Genomic DNA, 26044 nt, shown 5'->3' on the forward strand with positions numbered 1-26044 from the left:
TGCCCGTATGACCGAGGACAATATCTCTCCCATCCAGAGGGCCCCCCACTTGCCATATTTAGAATTGTCCACCGGCCCAGTGGACAACTCTGTACATTGACCGTCACCGCTGTCCTGTCAATGTTGGAAACGTTTGAGGGGCGGTACCATCAACCATGATGGGGCTCTCTCATACTTTTTTACAGGTTTTTTAGTTTTTCAAACACAAACTCCCAAAGCGGGAGTTAGTTTTTGAAAAATAAAAAACTTAGGGACCCTACCCCCTGGGAGCTTCCTCCAAGAGTGTGGGCATAATTTTTTTCCAGTGACAGGGAAAGAAAAGCCTTTACACTATTCACCCTCAACAGGGCATATGGTGGAAATTCCTTCCTCCGACATCCCTATTCCTTCAGACCGTAGGAGGAAATATTCTATTGACATTGCTGATGGGAGCTCAATCGATGGAACACTAACGGTTGGCCTAACTCTAAATCAGCCAGGCGGACAGTCAGTTTGACAGACAGGATAGTCTGTCACGTTTGCAACAGAGTGCCCTGTTCGCCAAACTCTAAATCAGGCCCTATATCTTAACTATGGTCCCTAACAACCTAAAGGACTTTAGATTATAAGTGAGGAAAATCCCCCTCTAGATGTGGAGCTTCTTTCAGAATGCAGTGGGTGAACATAGTAAATAGGGCAAGCTGGATAGACAATGAGTTTAGGGAGGTTTGCAGGCCCCCTCTAAAACACTTGTAGGGCCTGACGCTGTGATCTAAGGTCAGGTTCTATGACCGAATAAGACAGTTCCCTTTACTAGACAGCGCCAGCATGAGGCACCACCGCGCGTACTGCAGCAGCTAACTGTCTCATTGTAAATTACACACCCAGATCTGGTGTTAGCCAAGACCTTTTGTTGTTAATTTTAACAAAAATATTTATACTCTACCTACTTACTTGGAGCAGCTTTCAGTCAGCCCTCTTAATCCAATGGCCTGCCATTCATATTTTGTTTCTGTCCACCACAGCATACTGCAGGGGGCACAGGGCCAGCCCACTTCAGCTACTGGCTTGCGGGACTACAAGTGACTGGATTCTGTTCTGAGTGTCAGTGCCTGGGACTTACGTTTTGTGACAGAAGCATAGGCCCTGAACAGCAAAGGGCCGAAGCAATGGGCTCAAGAAGCAGACAAACTCCCTCTCCTGAGCCAATCATAACGCTGCAATGCAGCGTTGTGATTGGTCTGAGCACTGTGGCTTGGCGCTCAGACGGAGAATGGGAGGCTGGGCATGTTCCCCACCAGGCTGTGTAATACATCTTGGTGGGGAAGATGGGGGGCCGGCAAGCAGTCATGCGTGCTTTGGAGTGCAGCAACTCCTTCTCCCAGACTTCACGGGAGTCCCAGCCTCGCCCTACCTGTCCGAAAAATGACAGAAATAACTTCTATTATAAAAAGAAAATTACACTGCTCCACGAGCAGTGGGGCAACGCTCCTCCGCCTTAATGGAGATGCCACACTGCTTTTACTGCCCATCCACGCGGTACTGTGGCACATTTTCGATGCCGCAATTTGGGACCATGGCACTCCTGATGCGCCACGGCAATCAGAGGGCTGAATTTGCAATTGAAACTCACATGGCAGTACAAAACGAATTCAAACAACTTCCTCAGCCCGGCAAAGTCTTCTGTGAGCCTCCTTCTCATGATGAGATGAAGTGTCACTGATAGACTCGCATCTGAGCTCTTCGGTTTTAAGCCCTGAAGTGCCAAGGGCTGAGTGTCCATCAGAGACACTCGTCAGCAACTATTTCTGGCTCCATCCCACTCAGTGAGGAGGTAAGAAAACCCCCTCCTCTCATTGGCTGATTGGTGGAGGATCATCTGAAGCTTCCAGGAAACAACAGAGACTTGCTTCTCACCACCCATGATCATCGCTGCGGGCCAGTATGTTTCTTTGTTAATGATGTGTGCATGTGTGTGTATTAATGGTTGTGTATTTGTGTTTTTTTGTGTGTATGCAGTGAACCGCCTCATCCCTGCATGCACATTGCTGGCCACCACTGACTAGCACTAAGCGTCACATTCATTTTGCTCAAGGGTCCGTTTTTGAAGGCGGCAAAGACCATTTAAACCTGAAAAGGGTTCGAGTGCCTATTCAAACCAAACTCTACTGACATTTCACTGGCGGGAAAAAGATCAGGGTTTGGAGGTATGAGTCACGCGCTCATTGCCTTCCTCCCTATGGTGCATGCACGTAGGCTAAACGTAAACGTGCCTTGTTAAGTCAGCGGCACAATGACTGAAATGGAAAACCTTTTTTAAGAGCATACATTTCCTGTAGCTACTTGTGAGTCAGAACCGCACTAAGGAGAATAACTGCTGTTGTCTAAAATTAATTAATTAATTATGTCTCTGCTCATAGTTGCTGCCCTCATATAACAGATATCTTAAAGGTGACCTTTCCTTTGAACCATGTGACAGGGAAGCAGAAAGCTTTCCACAGCACGGTACAGCCTACGTTTTTCAGCTGATGATTCCCAGATTGGATTCAGGTAATCTATATTATCTTTTCAATGCCACAATAGGGCTTTAAATGATTAAAATACAAACTCTGGCCGATAGGTTAGAAAAGTCAAAACTCACATGTAAAGATAGCTAACAAACTACCATGGATCAGAGATACTCGGTCCCAGTGCTAAATTTGTAAAAAAAAAATAATAATAAGTGCCAGGGCTCTCGTCAGGAGGCCACTGCAGCTTGCACCACGCATTGCCCCTGCTATGCTGCTAATGATGGTAAAAAAAACACCTACTCACCATCACACTCCTACAAGTGTAACACTTTGGACTATTTCAGGCCCCCAACGCTGTAAGAATGGATTGGTAGGCAATTAACAGTAGTTTTTAATGTACATTGAATTAATAATTAACTGTTGTTATGGTCGTCTCTAAATTAGCCAGACAGTGCTACCTTGTGGCAGACTGTCACAGGTGCTGCTGTTGACAATTAAGTGTTGGTGTCAAGCACCGGAAACCACGGGCTCAAATTAAGCACTGCTCAGTCCCTATGTTTGTAACTGTTAGTTTTAGGTTGTTTTATCAGCAAGTGACCACACAATCTCTTTTACCACGGGTGGATGTAGGTTTTTGGTGTTAAAGCTGTTCAACTGTATAGTATTTGCTCCTTTATTGTCTTGGTGCAGGACTAAAGTCAAGGTATCGTTTCTTCACGTTAGGTACACGCGTACAAGAAACCCGACTTAGATGGTAGATCCCCGATTATTTCTAAAGGCAAAAATGGCTTTATTATAGCTTCCTCCCCTACAATTACACCATTTCAATGCAAGTCATTTGAGAAAATGAATTCTCCCCCGTTATTTTTTGAAAACCTATCATTCCCACTCCAGACGTTGGCATGTATGAGAAGCGATACCTTCATCAGTAATCTAAATGGCTAAGACAGCTAAGGTCTCAGGGAACTGGTGAACTCCTCTGATGATTTTTGGGCTTTGAAGCAGGAAGACCAACCTTCATATGGATTGGAATCATGAGAACTCTTATGCACCACAGCTTGCTTCCTATGAAGAGGAGGACAGCGTGGGAACTGGGAAGGGAAGCAACAGTTTCACTGCAGCAGTCGCTCTAACGCCGCATCAGAGACACTGTAGAGGACCCATTTCAATTTTTGCGTCATGTTTTTATATGGTTCAATAGGGTATTGCAGCAATTCACTTTAAGCTGCTAACTCAAAGGAGGAATTGACACAACTGTAATAAGATAGTGTGTTGAGTACCTGGATTAAAGCTGGACTAGCTGAAAGAAAGATTTGGAAATGAAGATGACTTGGGTTGTCTCACATTAGCGCTGTGGGAGGGTTTCTCTGGTGCTGTGATTTTTCCCCTTCTAACACATGGCCATGAAGCCCCCTGAAGCCCTCAGCCACCAATTAAAGGAAAGGTATACCTGAGGACAGCAAAAAAGAGACTTGTGGATCATTTTGCAGCACTTCACTCCGCAGAGTTTACCTAGGTTTAGAATATGGCACTGCCTGTTGGTGGGCCTGGTCCCCAAAGCACCAACTCAGGCTCTGCCAACTCCGTAGTAAGCCCCCGCATGCGACCTCCAGCCAGCAGTCTGCACCAGTTGTTGTGACATGTCTCTTGTATTGGTTTCTTATCAGTGACCGGTTCCAGGTTTTCGATTCTGCGGCTCGGGGGCTCCTGCGTGTGGAGGAGTTGGAAGATCAGGGGCAGGCGTTGGCTAATGTCTTCATCCTAAAACTACTAGAGAATACTGATGAGCGGGAAGCCACCTACATGCTGAAGGCCTCTTCGCAGTGAGTATTCACATGGTCCCGTCACCTCAGGGAAAGGCCCCCTTTTCTCTATCACTCTTTGTGTGGCTGCAGGGTGAGGCAGTGGAGATAGAAGAGGTAGAAAACAGCTAGGAAAAATTGAGTGTGTTAGTAGAATACAAGGTGGGACGGGATGGAGATAATGGCTGTGTCAATTGGAAGGTAAAGCTATAGTGGGTTGGGTGAAAAGGTGGTCCTAATTCATGGAAGATTAGTGAACAGAAGAGGCGTAGGACCGAAAGCAAGACACAGGAGTTTCAGAGGAGAATACAATGAGATTGATAATCTGAATCTAAAAGAAATGGTGATGGTAGGTACGGGAGCTGTACATGACTCCTACATTTAATAGATGTATGAGCTAGAGACACACTGGATGAGTGAATACCTAATGTTGATATTCTGCCCTGTTTTTATCCTCCAGGAGTGAAATGAAGCGTTGGATGACCTCTCTGGCCCCAAACAGGAGAGCCAAGTTTGTTTCATTAACTTCCAGACTTCTTGGTAAGAATATTTTCATCCCATATTATATGATGGGAATGCCCTCTTCTTTATTACAATCCAGTGTTACCAATGTACGATACCCAATAATCATGGTTATCCCACGATGTGTAGGAGGGACCATGAACGGCGCAGGCATGTCCCATTCCCAGAGCATTTGTAAATTTTGCCGAAATAATTAATCCATACAAAATATGCAAATGCTAAATCCCTTTGTTACAATTTACCAGATGAGTTCTACTATAGAGTACTTCCCCTCCTTATCTTTCCAGTCTATGAATATATAGCATAAATCTCCTTGTGTACTAGGTGTCTATGATCCTATTGTTGTATACCACACACTCCCATTAGACAAGTGCCGTATCCACACGGATGTCCACCATGCATCTCCCATTAGACAAAAGCTACAATTCTATGAATGTACACCATATACTTGCCAATAAACAAGTGCTATATTCCCACAAATGTATACCAAACCCTCCAGTTAGATAGGAGCAAAAATCCCATAAATGTACCTCTCACTGACAGTGCTGTAGTCCCCTGAGTGTACATCATACCATTCCCTTTAAACAAGTTCTGTAAACACAGTAGTGTATACCACACACCCTGGTTAGACAAGTGTAATATTCCGTTAAATATCTATAATACTCTTTCCAATAAACAAGTGCTGTATATGGAGGACACATTACAGGCCACTGCCCTAATTTGCATACTGGTTCAACGTATAGATCCCTGTATCTTTCCCAACTTGACACACATCAATCTCAGACCCACTGACATGCTATGCTAACTTTAACAAAGTCCCCATGCACCCACTCTGACGTTCACATCCTTTGAGATGCGTGGGCCACTCCTAGCAAACACCACCCTAACCAACGAAGAAACCTCTTCCCTTTTGAAGTTCAAAAGAACCAAAAACATTCACCTTCTCGTACTGTATAGTATGATCTTGGTTGGTTGTACAAGACCGGGCTGAAATGTGAATTTCAGCGATTACACCTAATTACATTGGGCAGTCAGTAATTGTAGGCATCTTTTTGACTTATATAATGTTAAGGTTAGATCATGGTTTTCTCAGATGGCCAAATCAGATTTTCTATAAGAGTAGAAGGTTATGCTTCTGTTGATGCCCAAACACGCATAAATGTATGTTGTCAAGTCTCAGGAAATGAAGAATCCTGAAATCATATACTTAGCTAAAATCATAAAGGGAAAGGCTTAAGACACTAATTTCAGTTCTGGTAACTTATTCAAAAATCAAAATAATCATTGTAGAAAGCAAAAGGTTAGTTAATCCTTCAAAGGAATTAGTTTAGTCAATTTGTACTACAACCAATCAAACTACTAATTTATTTAACTCCTACCTCCATGTGATTTCTATTGGACAGTAAAAGGCACGTTTTATTTGCACAGAGGAAATAAACACACATTTAAAACTTCAAACATTAAGCTACTTCTGTAAGTTTCATAACAGCAGACATTACTTTGCATGTAGCAGAGGTCTCTTCTTCCACCAAGAAAAGTAGAATAATGTTACATTTTGAAGCAAAGAGAACTACACTACACTGCAGACTCCTATTGACTTCAATGGGAGCCTGTGTTACGAACGAGAACACAGGCTCCCATTGAAGAAAGGGGTGGCTGGGTAAATCGTGCACCCTGTGGCGGGCAACCCTCTGATGCCTGCCACACTGTGCATGGTAGGAAAGGGGGTCCCTTGGGTACCCCCCACTGGTCCGATTTGGAGGTCCCCGGGTAAAGGGGGGCCTACTGCGGGATCCCAAAGACTGATTCTGACAGCCATTTTGGGCAAACCAAATCGGAACGGCTGTCCGAATCCGTCATCGTAATCGCTCGCTGGGAAACCGTGTCCATAGATCTGTATGAATCGGCTGAAAGGTTTGACCTGTACGAATGCCTTTCAGCACTGATTCAGACAAGCCCAAATTGTTTTCCAGGCATCCTAATCAGTCATTTGTAACTGGGTACGATTCGGTCCGAAACAAGGATTCCGAATCGGATTCGGCAAGCCCAAATCTGATTCGGAGCCCTTCCGAATTGGATCGTAATCGGCCCCTTAGTTATCATCATTGATTTTGAGGCCTCCTTTTTTTCCCCAATGCTTTCAAACTGTCATGGATCTCCGCCTTTGCTCTCATCAAAAACAAACTCTTCCTTAGTCTGCCATTTCCTTTTTCTTATTCCTGCAACCCCTTAACTCAAATTAATTCACAAAACTTAAATGTTAGACAAAAACTCATTGCAACTATTTTTATTATTGTTAGTGAAACAGCAATTTTCACAAATAAATCCTTACCTATCCCGTTCATCTATAAACCAGTCTTTTCCCAAACTCCAGGCTCCCTTAAAGATTGCACCTCAATCTCAATATTTGTCAAATTGTTAATATACTTGTCAATACCCTCACTATTATCTGGATTCTAAGTACAACACCGCATTCCACAACATGACAGACAAAGGTATGTCTAAAGCTAATCTATTCTAAATAACCATTGATCTAATTGAAAACATCTCTTCATTAATCCTAGCTAAAACTGCTGCTCTGTTACCTGGCCAACACTCTACTGAAGTTGATAATTCTCTAATCTTTACATCATTTAAAGCACAGCGTATAGGAGGGATTAACATACAAAATAGTTCTAATACTTGTTGACCTAAAGTTCTCGCTTCACTCTTCTAGGATTCACATCCATCAAACTATTCATGTGATACATCTAAGGGAACACTAAGGCTAGATAGCAAAAACCTGTCCAACCTTGCAGAAGAGTAAAATAAGCAGTTTACAAATATTATAAATGCCTATAAACATAATATTAACACTATCTACCATATAAAACCTATCTACGATATAGTTATAAGCAAACTCACTATTCCCTACTACGTTTGGTCCGAAATACTCACTACTCTTCATTCACATAATACACACACTCTATCCTTTGTTCTTTCCATATTCTAAGTCTCTTATTTCAAATCAAATCTCAATTCATCTGTACCTCTCAACAACCACTCTCTCTTCATCTTTTCCAATTAGATTCGCTAATAAAATCACGCTCAACTTAAGTGAACTTACATACATTATTTATGTTAGTACTTCCAGTGTAAGTATAATGAAACATTAAAGGACTTCTAAAAATTACAGTTGTTCTAAAAGTTTTAATATTGGGTAAATCTTTCTTTGCTCGGAGAACCTTTATCCAGGCTGTGATGCTATCTAGTTTGGATTATGGTAATATCCTATACCTGTGGGCTGACAAGTCCGTGTTCAGACGTCTTCACCTGGTCCAAAACTCTGCCGCTAGGCTCCTATTCCAGCTTCCCAAACATTCTTCTGCATCTGGTCTCCTTCATGACCTCCACCTGCTCACAGTGGACAAACGCATTAACTTTAAGGTACTATGCTTTTTGTCTGAAATCAATTCAAGCTCGAGTCCTAGGCTCCGGCAAAAACTAGTAGTGCTCTCCCCCCCCCCCCCCATGCAGTCTGCCCTCCACCAACTGATCCCTTTTCACAGTGCCCAGAGTTGGATGCACCCGGATGGGTGGCAGCTCTTTCTCTTTTCTGGGACCTAAATTGTGGAATGCTCTCCCTGAGTCTCTCAGATGCTGCACTTCCTGATCTATTTTTCGCAAGGAGCTAAAAATTTGTCCAGTTTAGATCTCAATTCTAGGCTTTTGAACCTGTCCCTGAGCACTGGGAAACCCTATGGGCAACTATGCGCTGTCCAAGAACTCTATAATACTTGTCTGTAGGAATATCATAATCTACATTAGCTTCTAAATAATCCAGATGTCTAATCAAAGCATAATATATAGAGCAGGAGTGGCCATATGGCAACAGTAACTGAACATAAGCTACGTCTTCTGAAACAGGAGTAGGTAAATGAATGGAAATGTAACAACAGGACAGTAATTTTTTCTTTATAATTCTTTAACAGATCTATATAAGCTTTTTCTTCAAATACTTCATCATAACTATTTCGATATCTTAATATACCATTGCTAGTAATCTATACAAAAATGTAACCATTAATTGAACCATTAGTAGTGTTTGAAAAATATCCACCAATAAAGGCAATCGGAATAAGAACTGAAATAATTAATTGGAAAACCATGAGAATCTCAAAGGCATTTTTTGCTTTTTATCGTCAGTCCTTTAAGTTCACTATTCAAAGCAAAAGTTTGAGCAGCACAAAATAATCCTAGTGAACAAATGTAATTGTAAAGTAATCCAGACCTATAAAAAGCAACAATTCTAAGCAAGTCACAGTCTTTCGAAATTCAGGACAGATATCTTCTTAACTCAAAATGTTTTCATCTGGTTCATTCTTTGCCAGATATTTTCTATATCTACAGGTGCTATAGCAAGTTGCACTTGGTGAGAGAGTGAGAGATCCAATGTTTTTACTTAAAACACAACTAAAACATGTTCAACTTTGTTGTCTGATTGTTGCACTTGGTGAGAGAGAGAGAGCATACTATATCAGCTAGACTCTTGCAGTTCTCCAAGATCAGTTATTTCTCAAAGCTGCTGCGAGCAGTCCTGGAATTCTCATAGGGCCTGAGTACGAGTGCAGCGGTCATAAGAGCACCGTACTCGTGGTGGTCCGTCCACCATATTACGACTACATGTAGTCATAGTTACTGAGCACCACTGGCTGCACCGGGGAACAGCTGTTCCCTGGCAGTGGTGCAGCAGAGGCTCAATGCAATATGCTGAGCGGGACTGGTGCAGTCCCGCTCAGAATACACTACGAGTTCATCGACAGCCGGCCATTTCACGGCGGGAGGTCTGCTATGAAAACGCTGGTGGTAGAGGAACAAAAGAGGCCATTAAGGGCCCCCATGCCTCCCCCACCATGGGGTACATTCAGGGGGGCACAACATGTGCCCCCCGCTCTGTAGTCCCCCAGAGTTCCAGCACAGCATGGACGTCACCATCCATGCAGTGCTGGAACGTTGTTGCCGTTTCCATTGCGGTGCCCTTTTTCAGGGCATTGCCATGGGAACAGCAAAATGACCGTCTGCCTGTACGAGAAAAACTCGTAATCAGGCAGGCTGTCTTTTCGCGGCTTTGGCTGTGCTGTGTCGGCAGAGAGCCGGTGCATCACCACCAAAGTCGTAATTAGGCCCATAGGTCTTCCCATGATCACTTAATGGTGAGTGGACTAAGCCCTGTTGATTTGTAAGGAGTATACTGTGTCCTAAGTAACACCAATGGAAGCTGCACCTGCCCATTTCAGTGAAGAGGATGCAAACATGTTTTCCAGTTTATTTTAGATTGTACTGTTGTGCCTCTCCTTCACGATTGATGCTTTTTGATAATGGAAAATCTGATATATTTTCAATAGGAACACAAAATTCTGATGATTTCATTCTTGATAGGTGTTCCTTTGTCTCATTCGGCCATTTTTGGCATTCCAAACCTAGAGATCTATTCCCTCAATAGCAATTTTACACCTGTTAGTGCATCACACCTCATTGTTTGATATGCCTCAATTCACTTTGAAAACAAGTAAATAGTGTCCAATATGTATCTTGGCTTGTTAGATGGTCGCATTCCTACAAAATCAGCCCACAATCTTGCGAAGGAACCTGCTGTTTTTCCTACATGACTCAATTTCCTTTGCTGACACAATATACATCTCGGACAGTAATCTTCTGCATATGTTCTGAAATTAGGATTCATCTAATGAGTTTTAAAATACCTCACAATCCCATCACCTCCCCCTGAGTAGGTCTTTGAAAAAGTCTCCCCAATTGCGGTAGCAGTGAATTTGGCAAGACAATCTTTCCATCATCACATCCAAAACTCATCTTGATATTACTTGCATTCTGCATTTTCCCATTTTTTTCTTCATCTGACATTTCATTTGTACATCTCTTAACACATCAAATGTTTTTACTTAAAACACAACTAAAGACATGTTTAACTTTGTTATCTGATTTTTCGCCTGTCTCCATGGACAATAGGGTGCAAGTTGTTGCATAATATTTTACTACTCTGTCAGCAAAACTATTGCCCAACATTAGCATGTCACCACCATACCCATGTGCTACACATGTCACCACTGCAATTCTCAATGGCAATTAATGTCAAGCATATAACGAAGCAAAAGTTTGGAATCGGAGTGCCGGTTGAGGTCATGAAAATATTTACTATCAGTGTAGATTGTAACACTCAATGCATTGGCTATGTAGCAAGCTCTTGTAATGGCAGTCAGTTCGGCATCAACAATGTATGTCAATGTGCAACCTGTATATGCTGTTCTAATTTGCCTTAGACATCTGACAAACATGAGCCATCAACAAATACAACTAAACAAACCAAATTGAGGTCAAAATATTGAATGAGAGTGCTTGGTTTAGGTGCACAATTCTGTGACATTCACACAATCATGTTCAACCACATCCTCTACAACATCCTCATTTTTGGAAGCGGTAAAAGAGCTGCAAGACTCAGTAAGGTACATCTCTTAATTGATATATTCTGTGCTGTCAGTATTGCCAATTCATATTCAGTCAATCTTGAATTGGTCATATGTTGAGTTTTTTTAGGGTTAAAAGTGTCTGTACTGAATGAGGTGCTAACATGTTTAATTTGTGACCCATGGCTATCCAATCACTCTCTGTAACTGCAATCAAAGTGGCAGCAACCAATCTCAGGGACCCAGGCAAAGACAGAGCAACGGGACCTAGAGTTCTAGTAAAATATGTGATAGGTCTTTTATTCGCACAGTTGTGTCAAAACTGTAAGTGGGCTCCTTTCTTTTTCATGTTAAAGTAAAATAGTTTTTTTTTTGTGTTTAGGCATTTCTAAATAGGGTTCTGAAAACACATTGTGTTTTAACTCCAGGATAGCCTTTATGCATTCATCATTCAACTGTACCAGATCTGTGATGTCACTGTGTGTCAATTTCTGTAATGGTTTTGCACTTAAATAACATTTGGGAATTCACTGATGACAAATGCCCACATTACTAGAAACATTCTCACTTCTTGCTGTGTTGTTGATGGATTTATTCTTTCTCAAAAAGGCAGAAATTTGCTCTTTGGATACTTTCCTCACTCATTTCTGAATTTGATGTCTCAATTAAATAACTTCTGTCTGAGGGTACTGACAGTACTGAACCTGAGTGAAACCTACTGCAATCGTCAAATCATCAATCTATTGCACCAAAACTGACTCGCAAGGCAGCTTTAAGGATTCCAAATCTTTTTTAAGCATTGGAAGAAGACAGAAGGACTCTCTGTATACCCTTTTGAATTGTTTTCTCAAACCAGCTCTAAATCAGAATGAAAACAACCGTTGGCTGTCCTGATGTAGAGGAATGGAGAAAAATTTGAACACAGATCAATCACCACGAGACACCCTACATCTGCTAGAATTTGAAACAAAATTACTGCAGGATTTGGTACCACGGGATAACCTTGATACTACCAACTCCTTGGTTTTTCTCAAATCTTGAACTATGCCCCATTTCCCATTGGGTTTTTGCAAGGCCATTATATGTGTGTCTCATGCAGACTCCCTAAACTCTCTTTTAAAATGCCTTGCACCACCATATATTCTATCACAGGTATAACCCTTCCTCAGCTTTTTGAGAAGGTCTATTATTGTGGACTGCATGAAAAAACTATGTTTGACTTCATAGTATTTTTCCCTAGCTTTGCCGTTTTAATGAGCCCAACACCTTTTTCAATCAAATCCCAAACCTCGCTTTTCACTATCTGTTTTTAAATCTGGAGATATGTTCTTCTTTTTGACTAATGGAAACATACCACTTTTCACTTCTTGTGATTTCACTCGAAATTCTACTTCACGATCATTTTTCTGAACATAGGCACTATCCGGAGTACAATAAATCAAACAAATTATTTTACACAATACGTTACAACCCAACAAATTTACTGGACTGGTTTCACTAATCATGAATTCATTTTTGTTTATTGCTGAACCTATTTTTACTGAAGTATTTGCCAACAACTAATTGACCACTTGTTTATTTGAAATTCTTCCTACTTGGACTTCTTTCCCCATGAGGGATAGGTTAGGAACTTCCACTGGTCTAATTGTGGAACAGGTAGCACCTGTATCCACCAAAAATGATATGGGTCGCCATTTACTTCTTGTATAAATAGGCCATTCTGGTAGAACTGTAGAACTGTGCCAACTATACATTCTTCCTAGGCTCTCAGGCACTATCATTGGGCATGGCTCGCTCCTTGCAGAACACCAGTAGTAGACGCAAGTTGTGGAAATTAATTAATCACTAATGATGATCTCACTTGTGGTTGAACTAAATTTGATTGAAATTGAAATTTGTGTAAATTATGTGGAAATCCTATTGTACCACTCTGCATCTGGGTTGTAGAATTGGAGCTGAAGGCCTTGATCCGCTAAACTTCCTTTTGTTCTGCATATGCTGCACAGGTGTTGGTAGGGTTGAGACCGTTGATTAGGTCACCCCAGTTTGTTCCATTGGAATCCTATTCTGCTGCAGAGGGTTCATTTGAAGCATCATTTGTGTCCCATTAGTATATTGTTTTAAAACAAATCTGCATATCTCTTCCAGTGTCCTTTACCGCAAATGTGACAAGCTAAATATCTAACTGTACTATTCCTAATGTTGCTATTGAAACCTCTGCCTCACAAACTATTTCCTCCACCTCTTGAAGAACCCTGTAATGGCACTCGATTTCCCCGAGGAAGTATTCTTTAACCTCCTGGCTGAAAAAGTGCAGCTTGTACCATCATCAATTTCTCTTTTGTCATTTTCTTTTACGAGTCACAATAATCACTGCAATACTTCGCGTATGCCAGTATTTCATCGAGTGACTGCTTGCCAACACATCACACTCTGCTAAAGCTGTGAACTCAAACCCGGTTGCAAAGCAACAAAAAAGCTGAAACAAATCCTGAAGCACCTTCATTCTTTCGATCTTCCATTCCACTGTTTTGCCAATGTCTGCATCAATCTCTGAGTGTGCATGTAGCAACTCCACAGCATTGTGAGCTGCTCTTGTTATTTTTAACCAATTCACCCGTTTCTCTTAAACTATTGATTTCAAATGATTTACAGTGGTTGTATACTTTTCCATCACCACAGATAAAGGCTCATAAGTCGGCACATTCATGTGCGGTTCTTCATCCAGCCACCTCACTATCAATTTTCAATCAGTTCACAAATCCTGTAGCACAAGAATAAAAAGAAATGCATTCAAATTTGCCCACAGTCCCTTCGCAATAGTAACTATTCTTTCTACCTCTACATACCATTTTTCAGGATTTTCCCTAAGCTTTGAAAAATCTTTTGTAAAAGTCCATAGGTCATTCATCCTTCAAGGTACATGAACGTAAACTGGACCACGGCTTCCTTGTTTTACTCTCAATGGAAGTTCTCCTAAAACAGCATCACATTAACAATCACCTATGACTCTTTTCACCTCAGCTTTTAGCTGAGTTTCAGTCCAATATCTTTACACATTCTCCTAAACTCTGATTCATTCTATAATTTCTTCAGAAGTGGCAACCAATCTGATAATGGATTCTTCACACAATTCAGATTCGTCATTTTTATTTTGTAATGTTGGGTAATTTTCTTCCTGTTCATAGCCATTCTCAATTTCCTAGCAACAATATAATTTGGTTATACCCACTACCAGCTCGCTAGCATCAAAAGTCAATTTCAGAATCTTTAAATGATCAAGAGCTGATTCAGCAAATTGTTATAAATCCAGTTGACTCATGCTTCAGGACTCTGGACCACTGCTATCCTACTTTTCTGTTTCACCAACTTCCAAAGATCCTGCTTTCTCACTTGTGTGACTTAGCTCTGATTCTTTGGCTTTATTATTTGGTGGCAGTCTAATCAGCAAATCATCCAGCAGTTCATCCTGTTCATCAGAATCCTTTTTTATAATCCTCTTTCTCATTTTGATTCTGTTTTGTTTTATTCTTTGTTTGGCCTGCAGAGATCACGGGAAACGCACCAACAGTTACAACGACTTCCGTATGCCATACCTTTTATCTCATATGCAACTTAGCATCCATCCAAACATTTACAACTTTACAAACCTCATCTCTCAGCCTCTTCTGTTGAGCCTTCGTATTGGCTCTTGTATCCCGTTCATTCAATGCTGCAACCTGTGCGGGTCTCAGTTGTGAATTCAAACAAGCAATGTCTCAAGTAGCCAATATTCTTTACAACAAAAGTAAAATTTTCAGGAAACTGTAATTTCTTAGCTTTTACCATAGCCTTGTGCCAGTCCTTAAGCCACAAACCAGTGTGTATGCCAGAATGTATGGTTGTCTCATGGGCAGGACTTCCATCTGGTGGTACAGGGTGTCCTTTTGATAGCAACCTCGTCTTTAACTTAACTAAATTTACACCCATTTTACAATCGAGCACAATACGAGATCAAACACAATAATTCAATAAGACAAAACAATAAAGTTTGTGTCTGAATATTGGGAACCTAGACAGAAATTAAACTCACAATAAAGAATTTAGTGCTTAAAGGCGCTACACAATCGCACATCAAGCTAGGCTTTTGACCAGCAATAACCTAAGCTCGGAACTAGTTTACTCTAGTGCACAGAATTAACCATCACTTTTCCAATCCAAATTACTAGTCTAGCATGGAAATCCGTAATTTAAAAACCTTGGCGCCACCTTAAATTCTTCCACAGTCACCGTTATCTAAGTTGAGTTCTTCAAACCTTTTAATAAAATGCATAATCAAAATAATAAGTTACAGCAATATTTCAACACACACTATTACTAGTAATAATATTGACAACCCGTGTAAGCACAATGCCGTAACATAACATGAACGCAATTTACAACACGCGTCACAAAACAGAACGTGCTAGGCACAGCACCCTATTGATATGCACCAAATCCAATCGTCTGAATTGCACTACAAGAGCACCTCCACCAGGCTCCAATACCACAGAAACACTTCACCCTGGGGCCAAAGAACCAAGAGTCTCCAGTTGCAGATCTAACTATCTCATTAGTGAGGGGTATAAATGTAGGGGCACCGCTATGTAGACCCCGATGCCCCCTTTGGTGCTGGATAATTAATGGATTAGATGCTCCAGCCGGCACCTTGCGGCCGGGCTCGCTAACGCTCCCAAGAAAGCACACAATGTTATCATCAACCAATCAAACTATATATTTAACACCTACTCCAATGTGATTTCTAATGGACAGTAAAAGAGGCGTTTTGGTTGCACAGAGAAAATAAGCACAAATTGGAAACTTCACACAATAAGCAGCTTCTGCTCGTTTCATAACAGCTGACGTAATCTTGACGCAAAGTTCTTTTCCACCATAATAAACTGCAGCTGAAGTAAAATGATTTTCTGAGACAGAATGAAAACATGAACATGCAGGATTGTGCACACCTATAAATAAGCACTCTTAAATACTACAGCCCAATGCATCCTAGACAGGCCAACCTAAAGGGCACAAAGTTTTGTATATGAAAATCGGCTCCTGCGTTTCCTTTTCTGTCCTGAAAATATCTGCTGAAGCAAAAACAATGTTCGAGCTGCTGCATGTTTTACAGCAGTTCCATTGTCCCTCCACAGCTCAGCAGGATTCATTCAAAGGGAAATTTTGTCCCTCAACCTTAGTGTGGACATGGATGTTTTTAATTCATTCAGCGCAATCCTGGAAGTATGGGTTATTTTATGGCTTATTATCAAGTGAGGTAGCTGCTTCTTGGTCACTCAGACTGGACATTGCAGTCTCCTTGGAGATGAATTTCAGGGCACAGAATTTTGCAGGTCGGCTACCAGGGAAGCTCAGCCCACATTTGTTTCATGCGATAGGCTTGATGTAGCTAGGGAAGTCGAGGTGGCTTTTGTTACTAGTGTCCGTCCAGGTGGCATTAAAAGCTGAATTGCATTTTTATATTGTTCATATTGATCACGGTGATGCTCTGAATGTGATGGTGTGGCATAACTGTTGTCTGTTAGGCCTTTTTTGTGCCTAGAAATAGAAATGGCAATGAAAATGTGCTGCTTGGCAGTATGCTCATGAGGGTACATAATAGGTCGAGGAAGAGGATGACAAGATAACACCTCGATTATTGACTAGTAATCTTTTATAGTCTTGAGTCTCCCTTCGACAGCCCAGTTGGTACATTACTTCCCTTCCATTCCTAGGTGTTTCATCTGAAGTTCTGAGGTGAATGCTTAGGAGAATGTCAGGTTGGAGTAATGCCTTTACGGTCCATAGCATGCAAACGTGCTTACTGGTGTAGGCAAATCATGAAAAAACACTGTTGCTGCTAAATCGAGGACGTGGATCCTCTTCAGGTAAGTAAGTATTGTGATGAGGAAGGGAGAACCCATAAAGATGTTTACCAGTTGGCAATCTAACCATTAAACCATTGCTCTCACAGGCAGTTTGAACATTGTACCGCGATCCCTAGTAGGTGAGATGTGCAGCACATCCCTGCTCCATGTTGGCATTGTAAGCAGTATTGCCATTTTCTGCAGATTGGAAAAGTCAGTAATTCCCTGTCCACTGTAGATGTTATATGTAATGTATCCATGTGCTACAAAAGCATACAGGAAGAGTTTGCCCTCTAAGAGTGGAATGAGCAGACAATTCATCCTTATGTCCTGAGGGAGTAGCCTTGCAGCACAGGATTCTGGATGCCAGTGAAAAATGAAGCTTGAACTGAATGGGGTACAGAGAAGGTCTTGGAGTTTCCAGTAAATGCACATTGTTGCACATTTGCCCTTCTTGAATGCCACATAGGATTTTCTACCTTTTTACTGCATCCTGTTATTGTTGGCTGTAGAACTTTGTACACTGTACCCCTGCTAACCAGCAGTAAAGTGCTTGTACTCTCCTTTTTTAAACATGGTAAAGTTGGGACATACCTAATTGCCACATTTAGATTATGTGTAAGTCCCCAGTATATGCTACTACCTTTACCCAGGGCTGGTAAATAAATGCTACTGGTGGACTTTAACACTCATTGTGCCACCCACGATAGTAGCACTGTAAAACATGAGTGTGCAGTATTAAACTGCCATTTTTAATTTGAAAAGTAAACCTTTTGCCAGACCTAAACCTTCCTTTTTATTTTTACAATTCACCTCCTAGGTAGTCCTTAAAAGTCTATAGGGCTGTGTGCCTGGTATTCAAAAGTAGGACATGTTTAGCTAATATTTGTCATGTCCTGCACTGTGGCAGTGTTGGCTCTCCCATAGGTTAATACTAATTTACACTATTATATGTAATAAGTGTTAAATTCAGTTTGGGAATAACTACAAAAATATTTCAAGGACTCCTAGGAATTTAAAATCGAACTTAATAGTCAAGTCTAATTTTATATTACTATTTTATAAATTATAGTTTTAGAAAGTTGTCATTTTCTTGCCTAAAACCAAAAGGCTTTCCTGTCAGTGTCAAGCTGTCATATGACCTCTGATGGCTTCCCTGTGGTGAGGAGTGTATTGCTCCCAGACAGTGGTTAAGATCTCTGGGTGTACGGAGAGGGTCTCCTTCCTTGACAGGATGGCTTTGGGTTATGTCCAGCCGCTTCCCGAGTTTCAAAGGATGCTGCTCTGTCACTGGCAGATGAAGCTCATACCTAAACCTGTCTCCCTTTTGTCTCTCTAGTCAGGCTGGCTCCAAACTTGGGGGAGACAGGGGATTGAAACCAAAAATGGTTTCAAGTGTGGACAAAAGATCACCCTCCACCCACTGGCATTGTGCATAAATGTGGACCCCCACAGACCTCTCATCAGAACACTCCTGGACCTGAGAAGAATCAGAAGCAGGATCGACCTGCAATCTAATGAACCTGAAGGAAGACTGAACCTGCTTGCCTTGTACCGAGAATTCAGAAGTGACTCCAAGGGACAGTTGGCTGACCACCTGTTCGAGCTACAGGGACACAACAAACTTCTAGAAGTCTCTATCCCTTCAACTGCTCAGCTGACCAGTTCTTACTGGACCTGCGCTGTACCTAGCTCCTGGCCGCTAGTGTTTAAGAGTCCTACACTCCAGGTCTGGACTCTTTGCTGGTGTTAGAGTGTACTCCTTCTGTGCTTATACTGCAAGAAATAGAGCTTAGAATCTTTATTGCCAACTTTCTGCCTGAAGAACCAATCAAGACCAGCATCGCCATCAAAGCCACAGTCGTCGATGTTGAAACGTTGGTCGGCCTCAACTTGCTTGTTTACCCCGCTGATAAAAATCTACCTTACAGAAAAGTTTCTAAAGTCTGAGCATTGAGGGCTTCACGGGGACCAACAGTGAGCACCATCTAATTGACAGCAAGGTCTTCCGGGGCACAGACTTTGAACATCACCCACTTGAAGCTCTCCTGCTTCGTCGATGTCCGCACCCAGACCTCGCTCTTCAGCTGCCCATCGTCATCGAGCCCTGCTTCGGATCCAGCTTGCCTTGCTGGTGACCACTTTTTCTCCATAAAGGTTTCTAAGCCAGAAGACAAACTTTCTACCGGGTTGAACATTTGGGGAGAGGAGTTGGCCTAACAGCTAGGGCGGTCGACCTAAAATCTGGGGAACCGGTGTTGTGTAGTTCCTATTGTACCCCTGCAGGACCTGTGCGTTTGGATAACATAAACTGTGGGATTGGTGGCAGACGGGTTCCGTGAACCCCCACAAGAAATGTTAGCCTGTTTCCATTAGCTAGCGCACAGTGCCACTAGTGTCTCCTCTTATCGGAGAGAGAATAGTTTCTGACAACCTTAGAACATGACAACCCTGATCCCTCAGGATCATGGAAACAATATACTACTTTTCGCTCAGTCACTCGAGCTCCCTTAGTTTGTCTCAGAGATACACAGAATAAACAGTCTGGGCATTTCAATAAGGATTTATTGAACAGTTGTTATTCTTGTGTAGAATATATAAACTGCAACAACCATTAGACAGTAGCAGAGATATATGATTAGCAGTACAGTGAATATAAAAGGATAGTACAGTTCTACCATCTTGCAATAAGCATGAATAAGTACATGAATATGAAATGCAGGATAAAAGTGTGCGTACTCCTACGATGCCTGTCTAGATGTACCTAAGCGTACCTAGCATGTGAGTAGGTGTGAAGTCAAGAATCCCTCTAGGATTTAGTCGAACCCCATTACCCGAAGTGTGAGAATGTAGGAGCCCGTCCTGGTCTCGAGTTGGACACCCCGCGAGGGTTGTTTAGACCACTGTCAGCCGGAGCGTCTGCATGCAGGAGCCTCAGCGTCTCTGGTCAGTGTGTCGGCCTGGAAGTCTCGGTTCCCTCTACCAATCCTAGAAAGATGTGCTGTATTTATATAAAAAGTATCTAGGGTTTCTTTGTCCCTTGTCTCATGTATTAGCCATTGTTGGATGCGAGGATAACATATGGGATGAACCTTGTACGTAGATATGGTAGAGTAGGTGGTGTAGCCCCAGCCTGGTTTTCAAGAACCCTAATGAATATTCATTCATACTGTAAGAGTCCATTGATGAAGTTATAGGATGCTATTGTTCGGGAGAAACCCTCCTTCTGCACCCAGGACTAGAACTAGGTAAAGGTTCAATCCTAAAGGCTTGTTATTGTGTAGAATAAAGGAGATAATGTAGGTGAAGGGGTATGATATTACCCAGGCCTATATTGGGGTATCTATATGAAACATAACACTGGGTTTGAGTCTCAGCAAGGACGCGCAACATCCTGGGATTCTGAGCAAATCACTTAATCTCCCCGTGCCTAGCAAAAATGAATGTGTCCTCATGTAACGCAACTGGTGCTCGTGTAAAGAGCTTTGATACCTTCGGGTAAAGTTTGCGCTATATAAAACTCAGTTTAAAAAAAACAAAACATGGTCCCTGTAACCGACCCGCGCAGTCGACCTTGACTTTGGACTTTGACTTGGTATAGCATGACCAGGTAGCCACAGTTGGCACTTTGGGCTTTTTGGTACTGTTTTTAATTCAAACATTAAAAAAAATCATATCTCCAGTCCGACTCATTGAATTTCTGTTTCCTTGGTGTCATTTTAATTATTAAAATGTTCTCTCTTTTTTCCAAATTGGTTTGGGATTTTATTGCATTGTTTTCAATTTTTTACAGTTTTAGTACTGCGCAAATACTTTACACATTGTCTCTAGGTTAAGCTTGACTTTTCTGTGCCGTGCTACCAGAGGGTGCAACACGGGTTTATTTAGTGACTTTAGTGGTTCACCCTGAGAAGGATTGTGGTCATTAGGTGGAGTGGATTCTCACCCCTTCAAATAATACTCCAATTTATTTCACACATGTTTAATAACTCAAATGAAACCTAATTTATAATTTGAAGTTGATAAGCTTCAGCGTAGGCAGTGCTAGACTGGATTATGAATCAAGGGCAAAATCCACATGAATCTCTCTTTGAGGTGCCTTGGCAGTACGACATCTGTTTAGGCAATTAGCTCATTCATCCCTATGACGTGACCATGTCGTCCCCTTGCCATCAAACTAATAGAGGCAGACTTCTGTGTTTTCGCTGGCTCTTGAAGTTGGATTTGTTAGCTGTGTGGATGGGGAAGCTACCAAATTCCCTATTTTGTCTTCGTGGAAAAACTATAATCATCTATGGTTTTATACATGGACCACCATTGATGACTATGGTTTTTACATGTTGTTTACGGCAGGTTTTGCCAAGGATCCTTGATTGCTCAATGGCAATACCTAATGCTTTGGCATAACCATTTCCTTTCTCCCTTTTTTTCCCCAGACTGTCCCCAGGTGCAGTGCATTCACCCTTACGTTGCGCAGCAGCCAGACGAGCTCACCTTGGAACTTGCAGAAGTCTTGAACATCCTGGACAAGGCAGAAGATGGTAAAATTTGGAGGGGGGCTACAGCGCAGATGGGTGAAAATATTATTTATTTTGTGTTGAGGAAAGTACTCTGAATTCAGGGACAGTCACATACCGTTGAAATGAGTTGTCACCTTGAAAAGAATTGTATGGCGTTAGCCTCCAAGACCCATGTATCGCTGTAAATGTACTTTTTCAAAAGAGGGAGGGTGAAGTGGCAGCTCTAGGTTTTCAGAGACTTTCCATTTTACACCTCTCTAAATCGAGAAGTTTTGGAATGGTCTCCTGGGTGGAGTGAAAGTGCACCGACTGGGATTTTGAGTACAGGATGGTGCCTATTTAATAGAGGATGGATTAACTGTGTATGTGCAGTAAATAGGAAGGCATGGAATATATTTCTGTTTTTCACCTGGTAGGAAGACTGTCTTTTTATTGTTATAGTGTAATAACAAATAAAGCATAATATAATAGAGTACAACATTCCAAATCTATGTATGGTATGCATAAAACACTGCAGCAGCTGTCATCTGTCTACTTCTAGTTTTAAAATAAATACTTCAGCAGATGACTTTGCCTGATGTTTCAATCCGAACGTTCCTACGTGCTTTCTTATGCTAGGCCTTTTCCATGGAATCTAGATATGATCCATCAAACAGCCAAGCATGAATGACAGTTTTTGTTTTCCATTTCAATAAAATTAGGTTTCCGATCAGGAGTCTTTGAATGCTTTCTCTAAGCCAGTGTTGGTGTCACGTGACAAGTTGGGAGGAATGAGCAAGTGTTTCTGCATAACATGTGTAAAGAAGGTTCTATAATTATGTCTGGTTGAAGTTTGAATGGTACGTTTCTGTGTCTTAGAGAATTTACAGCCTGATGTCTCTCGTGAAATGGAGGCCAGCGGTCAGTGCCTTAGTGCTAATTAAGCTACTTCAAGAGCTAAACCATAGACAATCTACATTCTGTTGGCAGACAAAAAAGACATTAACAGTGCAGCTAGTAAATATGCTAGATATTGGTCCTGATAAGACAAGCTAGTCAAAAGGCAGAATAAAGTTAACGAGTAATAGGAAAGAAGTTTGGGCTGGGGATTGGTAATGCATTGTGAGGCAGTGTTTTGATTTTTAAAGAGGCGAGTTTCAACTCTTTCCCAAATTGGAGAAGCACCGGGGCAGTCCTGAAGGATACAGGGATGTTAGTTCAGATCCTGGGTGTAAACTAAAAGTCCTTCTGTCTTGTCATTTCATTTTTACACTTCTTAGTCTGCAGTCTGATTGTGCCTGCTGTGGGTGTGTCGAGAACCACCAGGGATGGTGAGCTTGTCTGCAAGATAAGTGGGGCTGTTGGTCATGATGGCTTTGTAAATTATACAGTTGGTTTTGAATATGGTGTGAGAAGACAGTGGAAGGCAATGGAGTTCCAGCAGGATGGTGTCACGTGATCATATTTATTTAGGCCTTGATGAGACATGCTGCAGCATGTAGGGTGCCATTAAGGAGTGCTAGTGTTGAGTCTGGGAGGCCGTGGAGTAGCACAATACCATCATCCTGATGTGGGATTACAAAGGGCTTGAACAGCAGGATTGAAGTCGCATTCTGAAGCAACAGTTTATCTTTCTTCAGAAACCGAGTTGGTACTGGGTTTTTGGCAATGTGTTCCTTAAGTGCGAGGTTGGTATCCAGGGTAAATCCAAGTAACTTAGCATTCGGTTATTGGGCCAGGTTTGTTCTGTATCTTGTTTGTTGTTGTTGGCAAATAACAAGATTCTAAGTTGGTTGGGTTAAACTTCAGGTAGGCGATGGAGATCCTACCCTGGTTGAGGTGCAGGCAGTACTTGAGGTTTTGGATGTCTGAAGCAGAAGAGACTTTCATGTACAGTTGTCTATCATTGGCATATATTTGATTCTTAATGCTGTATATGTGTGCAGAGCATCAAGCAGCTTGATGTAAACGTTGAAGATGACAGGGAACAATATAGAATTCTAGGAGCCTCCACCGATGATAGGAATCTTTTGAGACCTTGAGGTGACCAACTGAACAAATAAGCATTGGTAGGAAACGTAGGAGGAGAACCAGTGAAGATCACCGTGGGAGAATCCAACTCGAGAGTCCACTGTGCGTACAACAGTAGAATGGTCAACTGTGTCAAACATAGCTGAGTGGTCCAGAAATTTAAGGAGGCAGGGCCATCTTCATAAGTGGTCAAGAGGGCATCATCTGTGATGTGTGAGGTTGCAGTCTCTGTGGTGCAGCGTGATCTGATGCCAGACTTGTAGTAGTGCAGAAGATGGTTAGTATTCATGTGATTTTGTAGTTGAAAATAGACTGACTGCATTTTTAATGGTCTTACCGATGGACGGTAGGTGAGTGGTGGGCTGGTAGTTGGCAAGGTCATCAGGGTCTAGCGTAGGCTTCTTTTGGAGTGGGAGGATCTGGCTTGTCTCAAGAGATTGTGGAAAGATGCTTTGAGTGAGGAAGATATTGGTACAAGAGCGTCCCCAGAGAGAGCTGTAATGACGGAGGAGGGTAAGACATAATCTTCATTCGAAGTGGCTTTGAGGGACTTGAGTATGTCAGCTAGACCAGGGAGAGAGAGCGCTTTGAAGGCTGACCATTGTGGGGATCCAACGGGAAGGGGTAGGGGTAAGAGATGGAGCAGGCTTAGTGTTGAGGGTGATGGCATTGCTCTTTTCTGTGAAGTGAGAAATAGCTGGGTTTGGCAAGGGGTTAATGCAGTGCTTTATGGTCTTGAAGAATGTTATACTTATATTGGTGGCTTCATTGATGATGTTGGTACAGTACTTTGCTTTGACTGATGTGATGAGTCTCTGCACAGAGGGACTTGAGTATCAAGAGGTCGTAGGAGTTCTGTTTTTCTTCCATTTTCTTTCTTGTCTGTGGGTGGATTGGTTATTGTTAGCAATGTATTTAAGGTACCAGGATGCTGAAGGCTTTGGCTTGAACTTGTTTGTTGTGGCATAGATGTTGAGCCATAGCTTTATGAATTTGTTTTTTAAGTTGCTCTAAAGGGTGTTAGCATCAGACGTAGGTTTATTAGGGCGAGAGATGATGTCGGAACGACATGCTTTTGAGGCTGGGACGCAGGAGACACGACGGATGAGTTCAGGCATTTGGTTCTCTATGGAGAAGTCTTTGAAGGATCTGAAGGTTTAGTCTTCCCTTTTGTGTTGATCTTGGTTTATTGGAAGGATGCTGAGGGAGCATATATCCTTTCTTCTCAGCAGCAGATTAGGGAGTCACACATGCCTTGATCATTGCACAGTCATCACAACATGGCTTTCATTCCCTCTGGGGTTGTGTACACCATCTTATGGGGGATTAGTTGTCTAGCTCAGGGACATACTGTAAAAGCCCTGATCTGTGAAGGGATAAGCTCTGCTGATGGTGTGTTGCTCTTCCTGTAGCTGGCTGTGCCATCAATATCCTTTCTGTGCCCCTAGTCGAGTGAGGTTGACTTTTTTTGTGTGAATGCTGATGGTGGTATGCCATCATAAGTGTTAGTCAGGGCGTGCTATAGAGGTGCAGTGCACTCACTTTCATCGCCAGTATAGTATATGCACAGTAGTAAGTAAAGAAATTCACACACACAGGCTTTGTTACCTAAACCTGTTACAACATGGCACCCACTCAGCTTTATTAAGGTAACATGGATGTCTACCGTGCATATGTATATCCTTTTTAGGTCTCGCCTACACAGCGCGCATGCGCTGCATAGGAGGACCTTTAGCCGTCGTTCTGCTCTTTTTCGAAGCACATACTCGTGCTTGTGGCGGCATCCACCTTGTGGGAGCGAGCAGGGGCGTGCCCACAAGCACAAGTATGTGCTTCGAAAAAGAGCAGACTGCTCTCGCCAGTGTGGGCGCGCGCTCCTTTTGCGGGCTCGCCTCCTGCTCCCCCTCTCTCTCACAATTAACTTTCGCGGCTGCTCTCCTCGGCCCAGCCCCTCCTCCCTCCACTCAATTGCTGCTAGTCACACGCCAACGTGAGTATAAACAGTTGCTTTAAACACATGCTCGACAGGCCTGTTCGACTGCTTCACACACTTTTTTCTAAAGCTTATCTTTCGCACCATCTACCAGCGCCTTGCCCCATGAATCAGTTCGTCTTTCACTTCTTTTTACCTGCCCCCCGTGTTGGCCCTCCTTTGACATTATCTACTGCTGATCAAAAGGTTGTATAGGAATAAACATATACTGTCGCAGTTTTAAGCCACTATCCCGGGATAAACATACGTGTTGGTTACATTGTAATGTGACTATTACAAACAGTGTTAACATATCAAGCTGCAACCCGCAAAACACTTTAAATCCACCTCCGTTCCTTCTTTCCTTCCCACCCACTCCTTCCTTA

The 26044-nt window shown here is 42.2% G+C and overlaps 1 protein-coding gene across 2 annotated transcripts in view; it reads left to right on the forward strand.

Annotated features, from left to right (window-relative positions):
- NGEF (neuronal guanine nucleotide exchange factor) overlaps positions 1-26044 on the forward strand; it is a 979475-nt gene that overhangs the window by 947529 nt on the left and 5902 nt on the right. For both annotated transcript variants that reach the window (XM_085634692.1, XM_085634693.1), the window contains 3 exons: positions 4157-4312; positions 4752-4831; positions 21593-21697. In XM_085634692.1, the coding sequence (XP_085490818.1) occupies positions 4157-4312; positions 4752-4831; positions 21593-21697 (341 nt within the window). The remainder of the gene's footprint in view (positions 1-4156; positions 4313-4751; positions 4832-21592; positions 21698-26044) is intronic.

This window comes from Triturus cristatus, chromosome 11 (genome assembly GCF_964204655.1).
Source record: "Triturus cristatus chromosome 11, aTriCri1.1, whole genome shotgun sequence".
NCBI lineage: Eukaryota > Metazoa > Chordata > Amphibia > Caudata > Salamandridae > Triturus > Triturus cristatus.